The following is a 16,235-nucleotide window of genomic DNA, read 5'->3' as shown; positions in this document are numbered from 1 at the left end:
CTTTCTGCCAATATTCATTTGAAGTTCACCTTCATGAGTGTTACCCGAAATGAAATGCCACAGAGGCTGCAGCTCAATGCTATTAAGCACTTAGGACTTTTCGCAATTTGTTCTCAAAACTGAGAGAATGGTATTCCTACAGAGTTGAAAGAAAACTGACAGATTTCTAGACCATGTTTTAACAATGCCATACCTTATCTACTCCCTGATTTCCAGGATTGTAATTAAACCTGGTCTAATTTATATGCTAGAATAATTTAAAAATCGTATTTCATCACTATAGCAGCATATAGAACCATTTAATCTTCCTTGTTTCCGTCTGTCTTAGTGTGTTTAATCTCTTTTGTCTTCCCCTTTCTTTTATAATTAATTATATTAGATATTTCAGTGTTTTTAAAGAATTCCCTGAAACTAACGAAAGGATACAAGTATCGCACAAATGTTTTATTCTTAAGAAACGGTTAGCTATTTCTTATTAAGAGAACTAATTTCTACTTATTTACAGAACAGACTTAAATAAATTTCTATTTCTCTAAATATACCTGTTTTCTTTTATTCTAAACATACCTGCATTTAATTGGCTCAGATTTTTAAGCATTTATGTTTTGTTTATTTTACTAATAGCAATGTATCTTATTTAATTAAAATCCAATATATGTATTTGCATACATTTTTATTATGTATATTATATATATTTGATTAGTCATCTACTTTAGAGTAAAATCTTCCTAACCATAACAGAAAGGAAAAGAAATTTCCCTGTTGTCAACTTGCCTTGGACAAAGTGACACTGAAAACCTAGACCACAGCCTAAGCACATTCTGCTGTAAAATACACCGTGTGTTCCTTTGTAAAACAAACAAACAGTAATACCGAGACACTATTACCAGCTATTTAGGGGGATTTTCTCCTGCTTTGACTGTCCCAGAGTTCATATTTTCTCACTCCCCAAGCCTTTGTTCCTAGCCTTCAGTGCGCTGGGACGAACTGTTATTTGTAAGGAACAGGCTTTTACTGAGGCAATAATCTAGCCAATAACCTAAAATTACATTTCTCTGTAAATATTCCATGGCATCTGAAAATAAAATTCTATTGCACATTCTAATAATGCAAATGTCTCTGCTAACATAGCCAGTGGTTCACAATGCAGGGGCTGATAATCTTGTTTGCGGTTTATCACATGTTTTGTTGTGTTTTGTTTTGATCTCTCTGGGGGCATTTTAGTACTTGTAGGAATTCTGTAAGAGAAGAAAACCACCAGAAGACTTAGATCACTTTTGTGGTTTTCATACCCCAAATAGTACATTTTCATCGAGAAGAATGTGGAAAATAATGATTATCTGGTTTGTTGTACCTGTGTGTGCCATGAACTGTTACATGTAAGTATACTGTGATTAACTGAATGCATTTAAAAAATATAAACATTTGGGTTGTGTGTGTCTAGACCAATGGAGTTTTCTGTCTCTTTCTAGTCATTTGTCTAGTGGGATTAGGCCTGGTGGTCTTCTTCTTCAGTTTTCTACTTTCAATATTTCGTTCCAAGTACCACGGCTACCCTTACAGGTAATATCATTATACTAATGTGACTGTTTTCAGTTTTAACTAATAGAATAAATAGAATTTCATTGGTTAATATATATTTAAGGATTAATATAAAGTAGCTAACTTATTTGCCAAGTGACTTTAAACCCTTTAAGCAAGTTTTTGAGCACCTGCCATGTGTTCTGCATAGACCATATGAAGGAGATATAAGGCATGGTTCCTGCTGCCTAGCATAGCATAGTTTTATTTTAGAGATACATGTTATATGCATATTACATATGTACATAAACAGATAGCAAAATGTTTTAAATTTTGTGGAATTTATCAAAATTTCTTCTTGTCTTGGTTTGCCTGTCCATCATGATTTTTACTTCATTTGCAAAATTTTTTTCTCATAAAAGCTACTGTTCAGTGTCCAGTAACTTGCATCTTTTGAATTCTGCAAAGTTTTAGCTTTTTTTCCAATAAAAGCAAACTTGAAAGGGAAAATTAAATGATAAAATAACGTCTGGTCACTGGAAGTTGTATAATGAATATCTCCTAAGATTTTTACCAACATATTTTCATAATTGGGGATGGAAAGATGTTGAAAATTTATTCCAAAATGATGTTATTATAACCAAACTATACTTTTCACTAACGCAAAATACAACTGATGGGCCAGATTAGAGTTGTCCAGGTCATGAATTAGGCAGATTCACTTCTGGACCACATTCCTCCCTCAGCTTCTCTGAAAGGAATATTCCACTTTCTCTTTCTCTAGGGAGTCCTTCTAATAACCCATCCTTCTCTCTAATTAATAAGTAAAGGCTCTGTATTTCCTTTCTTAGAGATTTTGAAAACTCTTTTCTGTTGAGATAGACTAATGATATATTGATAGAAAATAAAATCTCATACCTTACGTCCCTTTTGCATGTGAACTGAGCAATTATATTAAGAGAATGTTTCTACATAGGTGATGGCAGCAATGTATAGCTTTTTCTGGGGCACAGAACTATTCCCGTGACAGAGATCTGATTCTGGGCTTACAATGAAGAGTAAGACGCTTCAGCCCTACCTCTCTGTTTTCTCATACAGACAGAGGCACATTTCCAATCTCTTCTTCTCACACCCATTAAAAATAAATGTACTAAAGGAGTGGAAGAAATGTGAGTATCAGATCTGAGCTGTGAGGCCATCTACCTTTAATCCTGCCTGCAGCGTAAGTGAATTTTTAAAAAACATTAGTTCTGAGGGCAAGAAGAGTAATAAGAAAGGCAATTAAAGCCTCCAGTTTCTTGATTTTATTCTTGACATTGGCTATCTAATTTTGGTTTTGAAATGTGAAGTCAGACTAATCAAATCTCAGGTTAAGTAGCGCCCAGGAAAGATGAAGTTCATGTTCTTTTTCCCCCTGCCCTACGATGGAGAATCACGGTTCTGTATGACTGGAGTCTTAGTTGGACTTGCATGTTTTCTGTTGATGGAATCTGCAGAAGAGTATTTCTATTTCTCTTAAGTTTTTATTCAGCGTGTCAAAAACAGTTAAATTAACTCATTTCAACCGACAGCATTTACAGTGTCCATGAAAGGTGTCTACTTTAATAAAAGGTGAAGTATAGTAAGGGATGTTGTGCGATTCTTAAAACCTATTTAGTTGACGGTCAGAAAATAGGGGAAGGTAAAGAGCAAATTCCAGCTTTCCTCATACACCAGAGCATCAAAATCTAACAAGAATATCATCCCCTATCTAGATCTTCCTAGTCATTATATTGCTATGTTAGAACAAGTAGAGAAAAGTTGTTTTTCTCGTTCCATAGAATAATGTTACATTTGACAGCACTATTTTGTTATGATATGAAGAGTTTAAGTTTGTCCTCTTTTCCCAAAAAGTAATTGTCATTTAGTAGTATAAATCTCTAATCCTCTGATTCTTTACCAGGAGTGGACATGTAAATCACCTGGGAAGCTTTTCAAAATACATATTCCAGGCCTCACCCTAGATATTCACAGTGAGCATTTCTGAACCAGAGTATATGCTTATTTCTTTATGAGTGTGGCATCAACCATTCTTATTGTGTCACAGTCACACTCCCTTTCCAAGGGCCCACCAGGCTAAACAAGGACTGGGCTTGCCGTTAGCTGGCCTCACGGGGCTGGAAGTGGAGATGTAAGGAGTCGGGTGGAAATCACGCCCAAGAGTGGTTTGTGAATATGAAATTTGACATAGTTTAGATGAAAACCGCTAAGAGGAGCTGCCAAGAAACAGACTCAGAACAGAGCTCAGCAAAAAAGCCTGGGAAACCCAGTGCACTGAAAGACTGTGACATGTCATTACAGAGACATGAAGGCAGGATCCTGCCTTTGGCCTCCACTCTTGCAAACTCCACTGTTTGCTGCGCTGTTCCAGCTCTTCCACGGCCCACTTTAAATCATTCTCTTAGTTTATTCATCTCTTCCCATATCCCTTCAAAGCTTTCTAATATTTCTCTTCAGCCTCTTAAGAACTTCTGTTTGTTTCTGCTTTCCTGCATTCTACCTTTTCCATGGATATAGCGATGCATCGTTCGTCAAGCTTCCATAAATCCTTCTAGCCCTCCTACTTCACAGCTCTCCAATCATTCATCATCAAATTCTCTTGCCTTGTCAGGTTGATAGAATAGGTTATATGTGTTCCCTTCATTACATTTACAGCATCCCTCTGAGCTAACAAAATGTGGTAGAGGGGAGCATTATGAGAAAAAATACCAACTTTGCATCTGGAAAGCTTTATTCTCTTATTAGTCTAACACGTGCATATATGCCAGGGTTACTTTAGTAATGGTAGGTATTGCTTTGGGGTTTGTTTTTAATCCACTGCATCATTTTCCTTCAGAATAAGGCTTTTTCTCAGAAATTTTATCAGTTCTCTTGCGAAGGATTATGATAATAAATAGATGATTAACATCAAGAGCAAGTGTTGCCAAAAGGACTGGAGGGAGTACATATACCAGAGATTGGGATAAATCCTCAGCTAAGTTCTAAAAACCTGGCAGTATAGTGAAAACAGTTTCTGTCCAACTAGTTCACTGGAGAGAAAGCAAAGGTGATCGCAAAAGCCAGAGTGAGAGGGAATAAATGAAAGAAAGGACAAGAGAAATAATTCTGGGAATAGTTGAAAGATGACATATTAATAAAAAAAGAAAAAGAGACGATTTCCCACTGAATTATCCTATGGGAGAGGCTTGGTCAGTTATGAACATAGTACCACATTCTGAAGGAGCACTTTGCATTCCCAGAAGCACGTGTCTGTGGCACCAGCATTATAGTATTTGATAAATAAAAAACAAACCAAATCTTGCTCCTGTCAGATAAAAGTAGTTTGTAGGGAATGAGAAAATGAGATACTCGACACCATCATTATAGCAAGAGGAAAGGTATTCCATATTCCAGAGGTATGTCTTGGCCTGGGCACTTCTGAAAAGACGTTGTGGATGCCCATCTTCAATGAGAGCTGGTGCCTAGTATAATGAATCATAAACCCTGGTGACCAAGAGCTAAATCAATCCAATCCTTTGTGCCAGACATACATTGAAGTAGGCTTGCAAAAAAAAAAACTTTCTCAACCAAGACCATTTCCTTGACTTTGAGATGAGCTGCCAGGACAAATAAACAGTTTTCTTCAAAAAGAATGGAAAAACCTCCCACTTCTGCCTACTTTAGATGATACCAGTACTTTGGATAAGACGAGAGATGTCCTTTACTGAAAATGCATATTTGAACATAACACCATCTACTAACTGAAAAACACCTTTAGCCAGGGGCTTTGGCTCCAATGCCAAAGTACTCTCTTGGGTGTAATGCCCCAGCCTTTGGTAGCCTTTGATATCTGTGTTTTAGGTTTGTGAATTATAACTTTTGTACCAAGAATGCCTCTGATGCACAGAACTATGTCCAGAATTATTTTAAAACTATTTTTTTATTTCCTCACAATTTTGAATTGTCTGATATACAACCTTTAATTTCTTCTATAAGGAATGATCTTTTTGCTTTTCATTTTTATTTTAATTTTAAACCTCACAAAACCTTAAACATTCATGCGCTTCCTATTTTCTGAGTACTTCACACTGCTATTTTTTTTTTGTTTTTGGTCTATATACTTGCTGAAAGGGATAAAAGTCTGTTACATGTTTACTCTATTTCCTTAAATGGTCCCCACATTTTAGTCTTAAGGGTTTTTTCCCCACAGTATCAACATGTTTCGTGCCATCACTAAATTCTCCCAGATCATCTTTAAGTTTCAATAAGCAAACTTCCCTCATTTAAATCCCTGATCTACCTGTTACTAGCTCAGTGACTTTGGGAAAGTTAAGTAACTTTTCTAAACCTTGGTTTTCTCATTTGTAAATGGGAAATGTTTACATACTTTGACATTTGTAAAGATTATATGATGTAAATCACTTAGCACATTGCCTGGCACTTAGTAAATGGCACATAGTATTAATTACTCAATAACTCTTTGATGCTAATTATTCTCATTAGTTCTGATATAAAGATTTTACACATTTATATTTAATTTTTCCTAAGCAGGATTTTTTTTTTTTTTTTTTGCGGTACGTGGGCCTCTCACTGTTGTGGCCTCTCCCGTTGCAGAGCACAGGCTCCGGACGCGCAGGCTCAGTGGCCATGGCTCACGGGCCCAGCCGCTCTGCGGCATGTGGGATCTTCCCAGACCGGGGCACGAACCCGTGTCCCCCACATCGGCAGGTGGACTCTCAACCACTGCGCCACCAGGGAAGCCCTAAGCAGGACTTTTTTACGCTAAAGATTACGCAACTGTTGTTTTGGGTTTTTTGGTTGTTGTTTTGAGGTTTTTTTTCTCTTTCTTTTTGATGTATAGTTGATGTACAATATAAGTTACAGGTGTACAATACAGTGATTTACAATTATTTTTTGTCTTTTTGTTGTTGTTGTTAGGGAGTTTGGGATTGGCAACTGTTGTTTTTTATTTGCATGATTCAGTTGGCGAAGAACAGATTTTCCCTGAACCTTTTGATGCACTTAATTGGTCTCTCGAATCCCTTGAAATTATCAGTGAAATATCAAAGATTATTAAGAATTTGATGTAATTACCATCTGAGCCATAGTTCAGAAAAAGAAGGAATTTTATTCTAGTGATAGCACTGAATTCATCTTGAGTATTAAATAAAGATTAACTTTAGGGCTTATTCCATTTTCTAAGAAGAGTAAAATGCTAGTGGTCATACATGAGAACCTTCCATTATGGGTAATTTCTTTCCCACTGTTTTCCACTGACACACTGATTCAAAGTTTTCTTCAAAAAATTTCTATAAAACTATTTGACATATCAAGTCTGTTTTAGTAGGAAAACAGCATGAAACATTCTCTAGTAATTCTATCATTTTGTTTCCTGTTTACGAATCTTTGGTTGTCTTTGAGAGGTATGGTATAATGGAAAAATAATGTTTAGAATCACAAGATCTGAGTTCAGATTCAGTATATAATTTTGTATGTTATAAGAACTGTGGCTCTGCAGTCACACGGATCCAAGTTTGAATCTTCCATTCTCTCTTCACTAACTTTGGGACTTGGAGTTACTTAACTTTTGAGTCTCATTTTTCATCACCTCTAAAAGTAGTGTTTTTATGGGGTTGGATAACAGCTTTGTTAAGCTTGTTTCTTCATCTGTAAACTTGGCATAATAATTAATACCTATCTGAGAATTTTGAGGGGATAAATTATATAATCAATTTGTAGTGCCTGAAAGGTAGTGGGTTCTCAGAAGTAATTACTTAACCTACCTCTTGCCTGTACTAGCCATTTCAGCACTTGGTTATTCAGTAGCACCTTACCACGTTTCATTTTTCATTAAGTATTCATATGTAACTTTTGTGTGTTGCAGTTCTTCTCATTCTAGAGTATCGTAAGGTATTTTAGAGAAGGTCCTTGGAAATGCCTTTTTTATATCTCCAAAGTGTTGTGCACATAGTAGGTGCTCATCATATACTTGTTAATTGAATATGTTTATTCAAAAACATTTTTTATTTATTCCTTACCTAACTGCAACAGGAACCATTAAGATAGAAACATAATGGAGAGGAGAGTATTGGTTTGCCACAGTGCACAACTCCAGAAGGTGGAATTCACATCACATGATACGCCATGGAGTTGTCAGGTTGTTCCACACACCCAGAGGGGTGTGTGGAGTGTGTAAACATTATTCCAGACACCTGGGCTCTAAAGATACTTATTGCAACCTCAAAATGATCCTGAGCTGGCTGGCATCAAAAGTAAATATAAAAATGTGTATTAATTAAGCTTACAATGGACATAGAAACTACTCCATTGTCTTAACAAGATACTTATAATTCATGATGGCTTTGGTTACTTTGAGAGATGATGAATAACCAAAAAAAGGATTGACATTCAATAAGGGAAAGTACAGAATAATAGGTAGACATGAAAGATATTCCTAATGAATTTTGAGAAAAGTATGCTAGTGAACAAGCACAGCAAGGCAAAAAATCCCAGGACGTACACTGTGTAACAATATCACTTTCCCTTCTACATCTTACTTAGATGTAGATCTTTCATTTGTAGGGAAAATATAAAACACAATCTTGAGCCGTACGAAAATAAAACACAGAAATGGTGTGGTGATCAATCCACAATATGTATCATTGATGAGAATTTCACTGGGATTGCCTTTCTGATGCTGAGTTCCAGCTTTGAAGAATGACGTAAAGGACCAAAGACTTAGAGGTGGTTCAGAGAAGAGCTGGAGTGCTATAGCGGCACTCCTGTGTGTGTCCTATCTTATCTACATAAAGAATACAGTGCTAAATCTTTGTAATACTATTGTACAAATGGAAATCGAATCTTAAGGACTATTTTCTCCATATTGTTGTATTTCACTGTGGTGTATTGGAAAGTGATCTGGACTTTGAGTGAGAAGATGTGATTTGGACCGTGGCACTTTAAAACTGTAACCGCAGGCAAGTCTTTTCATCTTCTCTGAGCCTCAGTTTTCCTCATCTTTCGGATAACAGCCATAATATTTATCTCATAAGTAAGACAAGTTGTGGCCAACTATTGTTTTACAAATGCAAGATAACTTAGAACTATGAGAGCTCGTATCCCAGCCTTACGCTGTTGTACTCAGCTGCTACAGGGACAAGCCCTCAGATGAAGTTTTCCAGCAATAGACTTTGACCCATGGACTTAACCACTGACAAATTTTTTTAAACAATAATATTCGTATGCATGCGTATGCCCACCACTTCAAACAAAATTTAATTCGATTTGGCTACTTCTGTTTTATTACTTGAGGGAGGAAAGCAGAACAGTTGACAGAAATATGTTTAATTCTGCTGAGGAAAAGTATAGTCAAATGCCTTTTCCACTAACAAACAATATAAGCTTTAATATCCAGAATAATAAAATACAAGTCTTCTAAACACGGACTGATTTTTTAGTCAATATTTGATATTGCAGAAATAGATACCAGGAACCTGCATATAAATCCAAAGTGATTTTTATAGAACACTCAGAGTCCAGGTTTTTTGATTTCGCACTGCAGTCCCTCAAACCTCAGAACACATGGTCTGAGCAGAGACACACACAGCAAAGGAAGCTCTAGAGGGTTATTTCCATTGTGCAAACACAACTTTCTTACGCCGGCAGAAACTCCACCACTCAGCAACCCCCGAAAGGAGGGATAGAGTAGGAAGCTCCTGTGATCTAGAAGTTCTGTTGTTCACGTGTCCCCCCACCTTACTCCACATACTAGCTTTATTGGTCTTTTCCCCCCAGACCTAGCATCCGTGTCTCTGACCACACCTAGTTATAATAATAATGTTATCCAGACTCTTCCAAAGTGCCCCACTGTGTAGGCTGTAGAGAAGAGGCCTCAGCAGTCGTTAAACTTGACAGCTCTCACCGTGCGTAACTGTAGGTATATCAATAGAAAGGTTTCCATTCCCAAAGATCCCTTTCCCAACTCCTAATAAAGTCCTGAGTTTCTTTAGGGCTTTATTTTAGATCATGTACTTCAGACCTGAAGACTTTTCTGGATTTGGTAATTTTCTGTTACAAAGAAGAGAGCCCCAGGGCTTTTGGCTGAAGAGGCCTGGCTGACAGCCATAACTACTTCTCCCTCGCATCCCCTTAGAACACTTGTGAATATAAAGGTTAGAAAATCCTGAGAACAGTGACTCATTAAGTTCTACTAGCTACAAGGCCAGGGGAACAGGAGTGAGTTCACTTCTTTGGCTCCAAGATGAAATCAGAGCAGCTGCCCCTTATCCACACAAGTGATTTCTGTGCGACCGAGTGCCATTACGTAACCATGAGGTCTGACTTCTTTCCCAGTTTGAGAACAGCAAGTGAGAACATTAGACAAGAAAATTCTGTCCAGCTGAAGATCTTGGTAGAGAACTTAACCTGCTCCCAATTGGACAGAATTCATTCATTCAAGAGCACCGCATACATTCTGGTTTTTTAAAACACTGGGGAACAGATAAATTAATTAAGAGAAGTCAAAACAAAATGCAAACCACTATTTGGTGCCTGTTCAGATATTTCACAGGAAGAGAAAAGGAACAAACATTACATATAACATGTAATATGGGTCTCCAGTAGCCACCCAATAACCAAATCCAGATGTCTCTTCTCATTCTGCAACCCGTGTAACCTTTCTAGGACTTTAGCTAACTAGCTCCTCTTGGACAGGCTATGCCCTGGATTTTGTAACATGGCACGCTTGGACCTTCCTTTTTCCTTTTAGATTACGTCTCAGTCCCCAATATACATGTTAAATCCTGATCTTTCTCCTGAGATCTAGAAACAGACCTTAATACCACATTAACACCTCACGCTCAACCCCAAAGCCAAGCTCATCTCTGCTCCAAACCTGTGTCTCCTGCCCTGCCCATTTTCCCTACAACACTGTTATTCTCATAATCATACAAGGTAGAAACCTTGGAGTCAGTTTGGTCTCCAACACTTGCTATTCCCACTGCTGCTGTCTTAATTTATATACCTAGTATCTTTTTCAGAATATCACCCAGCCTCCTAATTTATCTCCGTGTTTAGTCGTTATCATCGATAAGCCATCACTTACTCGAGAATAATGCAGAATCTTTTAAGATATGCACAGATTATGCTGCTGCTTCATCAAAATCCATTGATGGCTAACCAGAAAGAAGGAAAAGTTAATACATGTTCCTTCTAGAAAATATCAAGAAACTGAATAAAATTTTTTATAATCCCAACACTCAAGTTGGGATGTCAGCAGTTTGACTTGTATACATTTTGAACGTAGGGAAGGGTTATATTAAAGTTTGGTTCCACCTGTTTCATCTTCCAGCACAGTCTTCACTGTACCTTGTGGTTTAGAGCAGGGTTAGCAACTACTGCCTTTGGGCCAAATTTAGCCCACTGCCAATTTTTGTGTGCCATGTAAACTAAGAAAGGTTTAAATCACTGGAAAAAAGGGAATACTGTGATGTGACAATTATATAAAATTCAAAGTTCAGTGTCCATGAGTGGAGTTTTATTGGCACACAGCCAGATGCATTTGTTTATGCCTCGTCTTAGGCTGCTTTTGCCCTAGAGCAGCTTAGTTTAGTAGTTCCGAGAGAGACCTACGGCCCGCATAGTTTATTCACAGTGTGCTGACTCCTGGTTTAGCCGTATGGTGCACATGGAATCTGTTCTCATAATTTGTCTTTCCTCCATCAGCTCCTTTCGCTTAGGCTGTTATCCCTTCATTTCACTTGTTCCCAGTTTTTTCCTTTGTTTGCTTGTTTAAATTGTTCTTTGCCATCTTATCAAGTGTGTCACTGTGTTATACTTTATTGTATCCAGGTCTCTCTCCTCTAGAGAAGAAACATAACGGCCATGACTTTCAATCATTCCTTTTCTTGCAACACCCTTCTATTCATAATATTCTTCTACACAGTAGATGATCAGTAAGTCCTGTTGAATACTGACTGAAGCAGACTTCTGGGGGCCCTGAATTTGAGGAAATAGTTACTACTTTAACTAATCTTTCTCTAGAAAAACTTGATTTCAAATAATAAGCTTGTTTATGAACTTTTGGAATATCACTCCCCAGCAAGTCAGGGACTGCATTTTTATCTAAATCCTGAATATCTGCTATTGTGAGGGAGCATTAGCAGAGAGCCAGACTTAAAGGGAGAAGTGCTTTGACTTTGTATATACAAGGCCCCTCGGCATCCCTGATGTACTTGAAGTAATAATAAAGTTACACACTAGAAGGGAATATTTGCATCCCTTTAGCCTAGGAGAAGGGGAGCTTCTGGGGCATATTTGCTGGTCCTGGCCTCTACCTGTTCTTCCTGGGTACAGGTCAATACCCTTGCCAAGTAGCATCCATCTTATACTGCTACCTGAGTTAGGGTTAACCAGGCATGTATTCACTTGAGAATAAGCCAGCCACGGTAGTCAGTGTTGTAACTGTATAGACTACCATGTATAGACTACCATGAACTGTCATGAGATTCATTCATGACAGCAGGTGGACAGAAGTCCAGACAGAAGTTGATTGTGGTACCCAAGGCAGCTTCTCCCTCTGAGGAAACAGACTGCAACACTGAAAAAATACATTCCAAATAAGAGGAATATATTCAGTTTTTAGCATTCAACCGTTTTTAAGTATGATACAAAAGGATTGTATATGTTTTATAATAAGCCTTATTAGGAAAGTTATTATCCAAACAGTATTAGAAGCATGAATCTATGAGAACCATTAGATGATACATCAACATTAGACAGGTAAATGTGAGAAGAGCAAAAAGTATGTCAGACCCTGATACATAGAAATGAGGGAACTTATTTCTTGAGTGATGAAATCAGTATAAAACATTCATACTGGAATACAACTTGGACATTTATATAATAAAAAAATAAAACCAAACATGAACTATTGAATGATTACCTGGAGAATAATAGTTCATACTTTTCTAAGAAACATTTTAACAAAATATTTGACACTTCTGTGCCTCAGGTATTTCCGGTATCTTGAACAAATGCTTATAACTCTTTATGAAAAAGATTATTTTAAATATAAATTAGGTAGTACTCTGCTAGATTAAACTTTTATTTTAGTACAATAGAATGATTAGTTCAAAATTAAATATGTATTTCTCATTTCATAATAATATATAAAAAAAGATTATTTTAACAGTTTTCTAAAAATATTTCAGTTTGGAAAAAACCCTGGCATAAACAAATACCTTGGTAACTAAGGATTCTCAGTCTATTTCAATATTAAGAAAATACAAAGTTCCTTTTACCCTGTGAATGTAGCAACATATAAAAAGTTGTAGAACCTTTTTAACCTTTCCAGCACCAGAAAGTTAGCAAGTATAAAATGACCATAAAGGTCATATTACTATTCTTGCTTTTATGATGGTAATACTTTTAGCAGTGCTAAAAGGTGATCTTTAGTATTCCATCGCTGGAAATGTGCGGACTATTTTTAACAAAAAAAAGGAAACTATAAATTCTCAGGTTTCTTTTTGTGTGTGTGGCGGGGGGCGGGGTATGCGGGCCTCTCGCTGTGTGGCCTCTCCCGTTGCGGAGCACAGGCTCCGGATGCGCAGGCTCAGCAGCCATGGCTCACGGGCCCAGCAGCTCCGCGGCATGTGGGATCTTCCCAGACCGGGGCACGAACCCGTGTCCCCTGCATTGGCAGGAGGACTCTCAACCACTGCGCCACCAGGGAAGCCCTCTCAGGTTTCTTTTAAGTTATAAGTTTTTCAACTTTACTTATAGTTTTAAAGATTTTGTGATCAGGTTTTCTTTTTTCATTAACCCTTATTCTTCAGTCAGCTTTATCTTCAGGGCAGTCTTTTAATTGAGGACAGAGAAAGCCGAAGTGTTCATCTACACATGACATATATACCTGCTTTGCCATCAGTGTTGTTAAGGATTATATGGATTGAACAGCATCTGTATCTTAATGTTCTGAGGAATTTTACTTCTGACTCTTCATGGCATTGGTTCCCCTTGCAGGACTTAAGTCATAACTTGTTATCTCAAAAACTAGAAGCAATGTCTAGTTGCACCTAGATATCAGCACAGTGATTTCTGCCTTGTAATTTAGTAATTCCTCAGAAACAGATACAGGGTAATAAAAAGGTTAGTTTGTATTGCATAATTACTTTATTATATAATGTAAACCAATATAGATAACATATTTAAAATATGTTTAAATGTTTCATGTAATGTTTTATAATACATATATTTAATTTTAGCATATAGTATCACCAGGATTATAAAATATTAGCACTGGAAAGAACTTTAGAAATCATCCAAAACAACCGTTCTTTTCACTAATGAGGAAACCGAGGTTCAGAAAGATGAAGTAACGTATGCCTAGGGTATTATAATTTAAATGTTCAAGTATTAAACTTACTAGTTTGAACTTTTTCCCAACTACATGGCTTTTCAACTATAGTAACCATTAATATATTTTTTTAATATTTAGTTAAGAATTGGTTTATCTCTGGTTGTCCTAAAATTATGTTGTCAAGACTTTAGAAGAAAAAGTTGCTACCTGTTAGCAGAAAGGTACAAATAACCAACAAAAGCTTGAAGAATGTTATTTAAATTGACTCACGATTTTACAAACTTAAATAAATTTCTTTTCATAGGTTAAAGTTTTGCTTAGGGAAGTTAAGAAAGGAAAAATAGTTACTTTTTACTTGTATTTCTATATGTACATACAGAAATACATATTTGTGTTGTTTCATCAGAATCTGATGATATTTTTATTATGATTTATAATATATTCTTTTTTGGCTGTTCAATATAATGAAATTATAAAATCCTCAAAAGTCTTTAGTTATTTTAAGAAATGCATTGTAGATTAAATAACCAGAAAAAAATATTTTGTTTAGGACGTTGAAACGGCCCACTCCAAATATGTGTTTCAATCCATTCCCTTTTGTTCCCCTACATTGTCAGTTTAAATGCCGATTTAACTAATGGTCTAGCTAACAATGAGAACGGCTGACAGAAGTTACCCATTGGGAGATTAGGATTGACATGTACACACTGCTATATTTAAAACAGATAACCAACAAGGATCTACTGTATAGCACAGGGAACTCTGCTCAATATTCTGTAATAACCTAAATGGGAAAAGAATTCGAAAAAGAAGAGATAGCTGTATATGTATAATTGAACCACCTTGCTGTACACCTGAAACTAACACAACATTGTTAATCAACTATTTAAAAAAAAAAAAAAAAGAAGTTACTCAAACTTAAACACCACAAGTTCAAGTTCTTATAAACAACTGCTTCCACCCCTGACCTATTCTTACCACAAGCCTGATCCCATTACAGGAACTAGTTCAGAGAAATTGCCCTGATATAAAAATTAGAATGAGGTGAAATAATGTAACTGTGACATTTTTATTTTATATTTACATGTACTAATTTAGAATGGGATAAAAAGCACTTGGTGTTTTCTTTATTTTCAGCCCAGAATTTTCTTTCTTTTTCAGCTTTTTAATTAAATGAAGCCGAGTGGGATTTGCATAAAGTGAATGTTTACCATGAAGACAAAGTGTTCCTGACATACTAGTTCAAATTCTTGAGTTCATTTCCTTGCTGATTGTGATAATCCAGCTGTTTCTTGTACAGTTTTTTTAAACGTGAGTTTTCCTAGTAAACTTAATTCATAGACATGGATGGTTAAATTTAATATGGAAAGAACAAAGGCATCATCGAAGTGTTTTTCAAGCACATTATATTCACTGTATGCAATAGGTTGAAATAAATGACAATGCAGTTATGAATTCATGCTTTTAAACTGTTCACTCACTAGGAAAGAAAACCACAATGTTAGTAAAGGAAAACTATGAAATGTATCTTCATTCTTGGGATTGCACAGACACAGATGTATGCATGAAAATATGTCATGTACTGAAAAATTATACTTTCTGCAGTTTCAGTATAAAGGACATGTATGGTTACAAACAGCGTTTTGTTCTTTTTTGTTTTTTGTTTTGTTTTGTTTGCAGTACGTGGGCCTCTCAGTGCCGTGGCATCTCCCGTTGCGGAGCACAGGCTCCGGACGCACAGGCTCAGCGGCCATGGCTCTTGGGCCCAGCTGCTCCGCGGCACGTGGGATCCCCCCGGACCGGGGCACGAACCCACGTCCCCTGCATCGGCAGGCGGACTCCCAACCACTGCGCCACCAGGGAAGCCCGCGTTTTGTTCTTGTTCGTCATAATTAGGTAAAGGAAGTAGGACAGGGAGCTGGATGAATACTACTCAGATACCTACCCTGGGACGTGGAGGTCCTTCCCAGAATAAAAATGTAAAGCCAACATGACTAAATCAACATGCCTCAAGGCATCAGGCAACGAAAGCAACACACCACAACTAGGAATTAATTCTTCTCCAACTTTAGAAGTGTCACCCAAGAATCCAGACTTACAACCACAAAACTAACCCACTATGGACATTGTGCCCTTGTGTTATATGGAAGAAGCATGCCATCAAAACCTTATTCCCAGACCTAGATATAGATTAGTTATCCTAATATGAGGGACTCAATGATGCTTTCTTGAAAATCAAATATAGGAGTGTAACCATTACTATGTTTGTATATTGCATTTTAGTTTATAAAGCACTTTCCCATATGTTACGGTATTTTTTTTCTTCACATCAACCCTG

At 36.8% G+C, this 16,235-nt stretch overlaps 1 protein-coding gene across 1 annotated transcript in view; it reads left to right on the top strand.

Annotated features, from left to right (window-relative positions):
* Positions 1 to 15,509, top strand: part of TUSC3 (tumor suppressor candidate 3) — a 182,181-nt gene extending 166,672 nt beyond the window's left edge. Inside the window, exons 9-10 of the mRNA XM_082863857.1 lie at positions 1,473 to 1,563; positions 15,059 to 15,509. Of these exons, the coding sequence (XP_082719983.1) occupies positions 1,473 to 1,563; positions 15,059 to 15,074 (107 nt within the window). The 3' untranslated portion in view covers positions 15,075 to 15,509. The remainder of the gene's footprint in view (positions 1 to 1,472; positions 1,564 to 15,058) is intronic.
* Positions 15,510 to 16,235: the final 726 nt, after the last annotated feature.

Source organism: Leucopleurus acutus, assembly GCF_964270905.1.
Source record: "Leucopleurus acutus genome assembly, chromosome: 21".
Lineage (NCBI taxonomy): Eukaryota > Metazoa > Chordata > Mammalia > Artiodactyla > Delphinidae > Leucopleurus > Leucopleurus acutus.
This window is presented reverse-complemented; position numbering and strand designations above follow the sequence as displayed.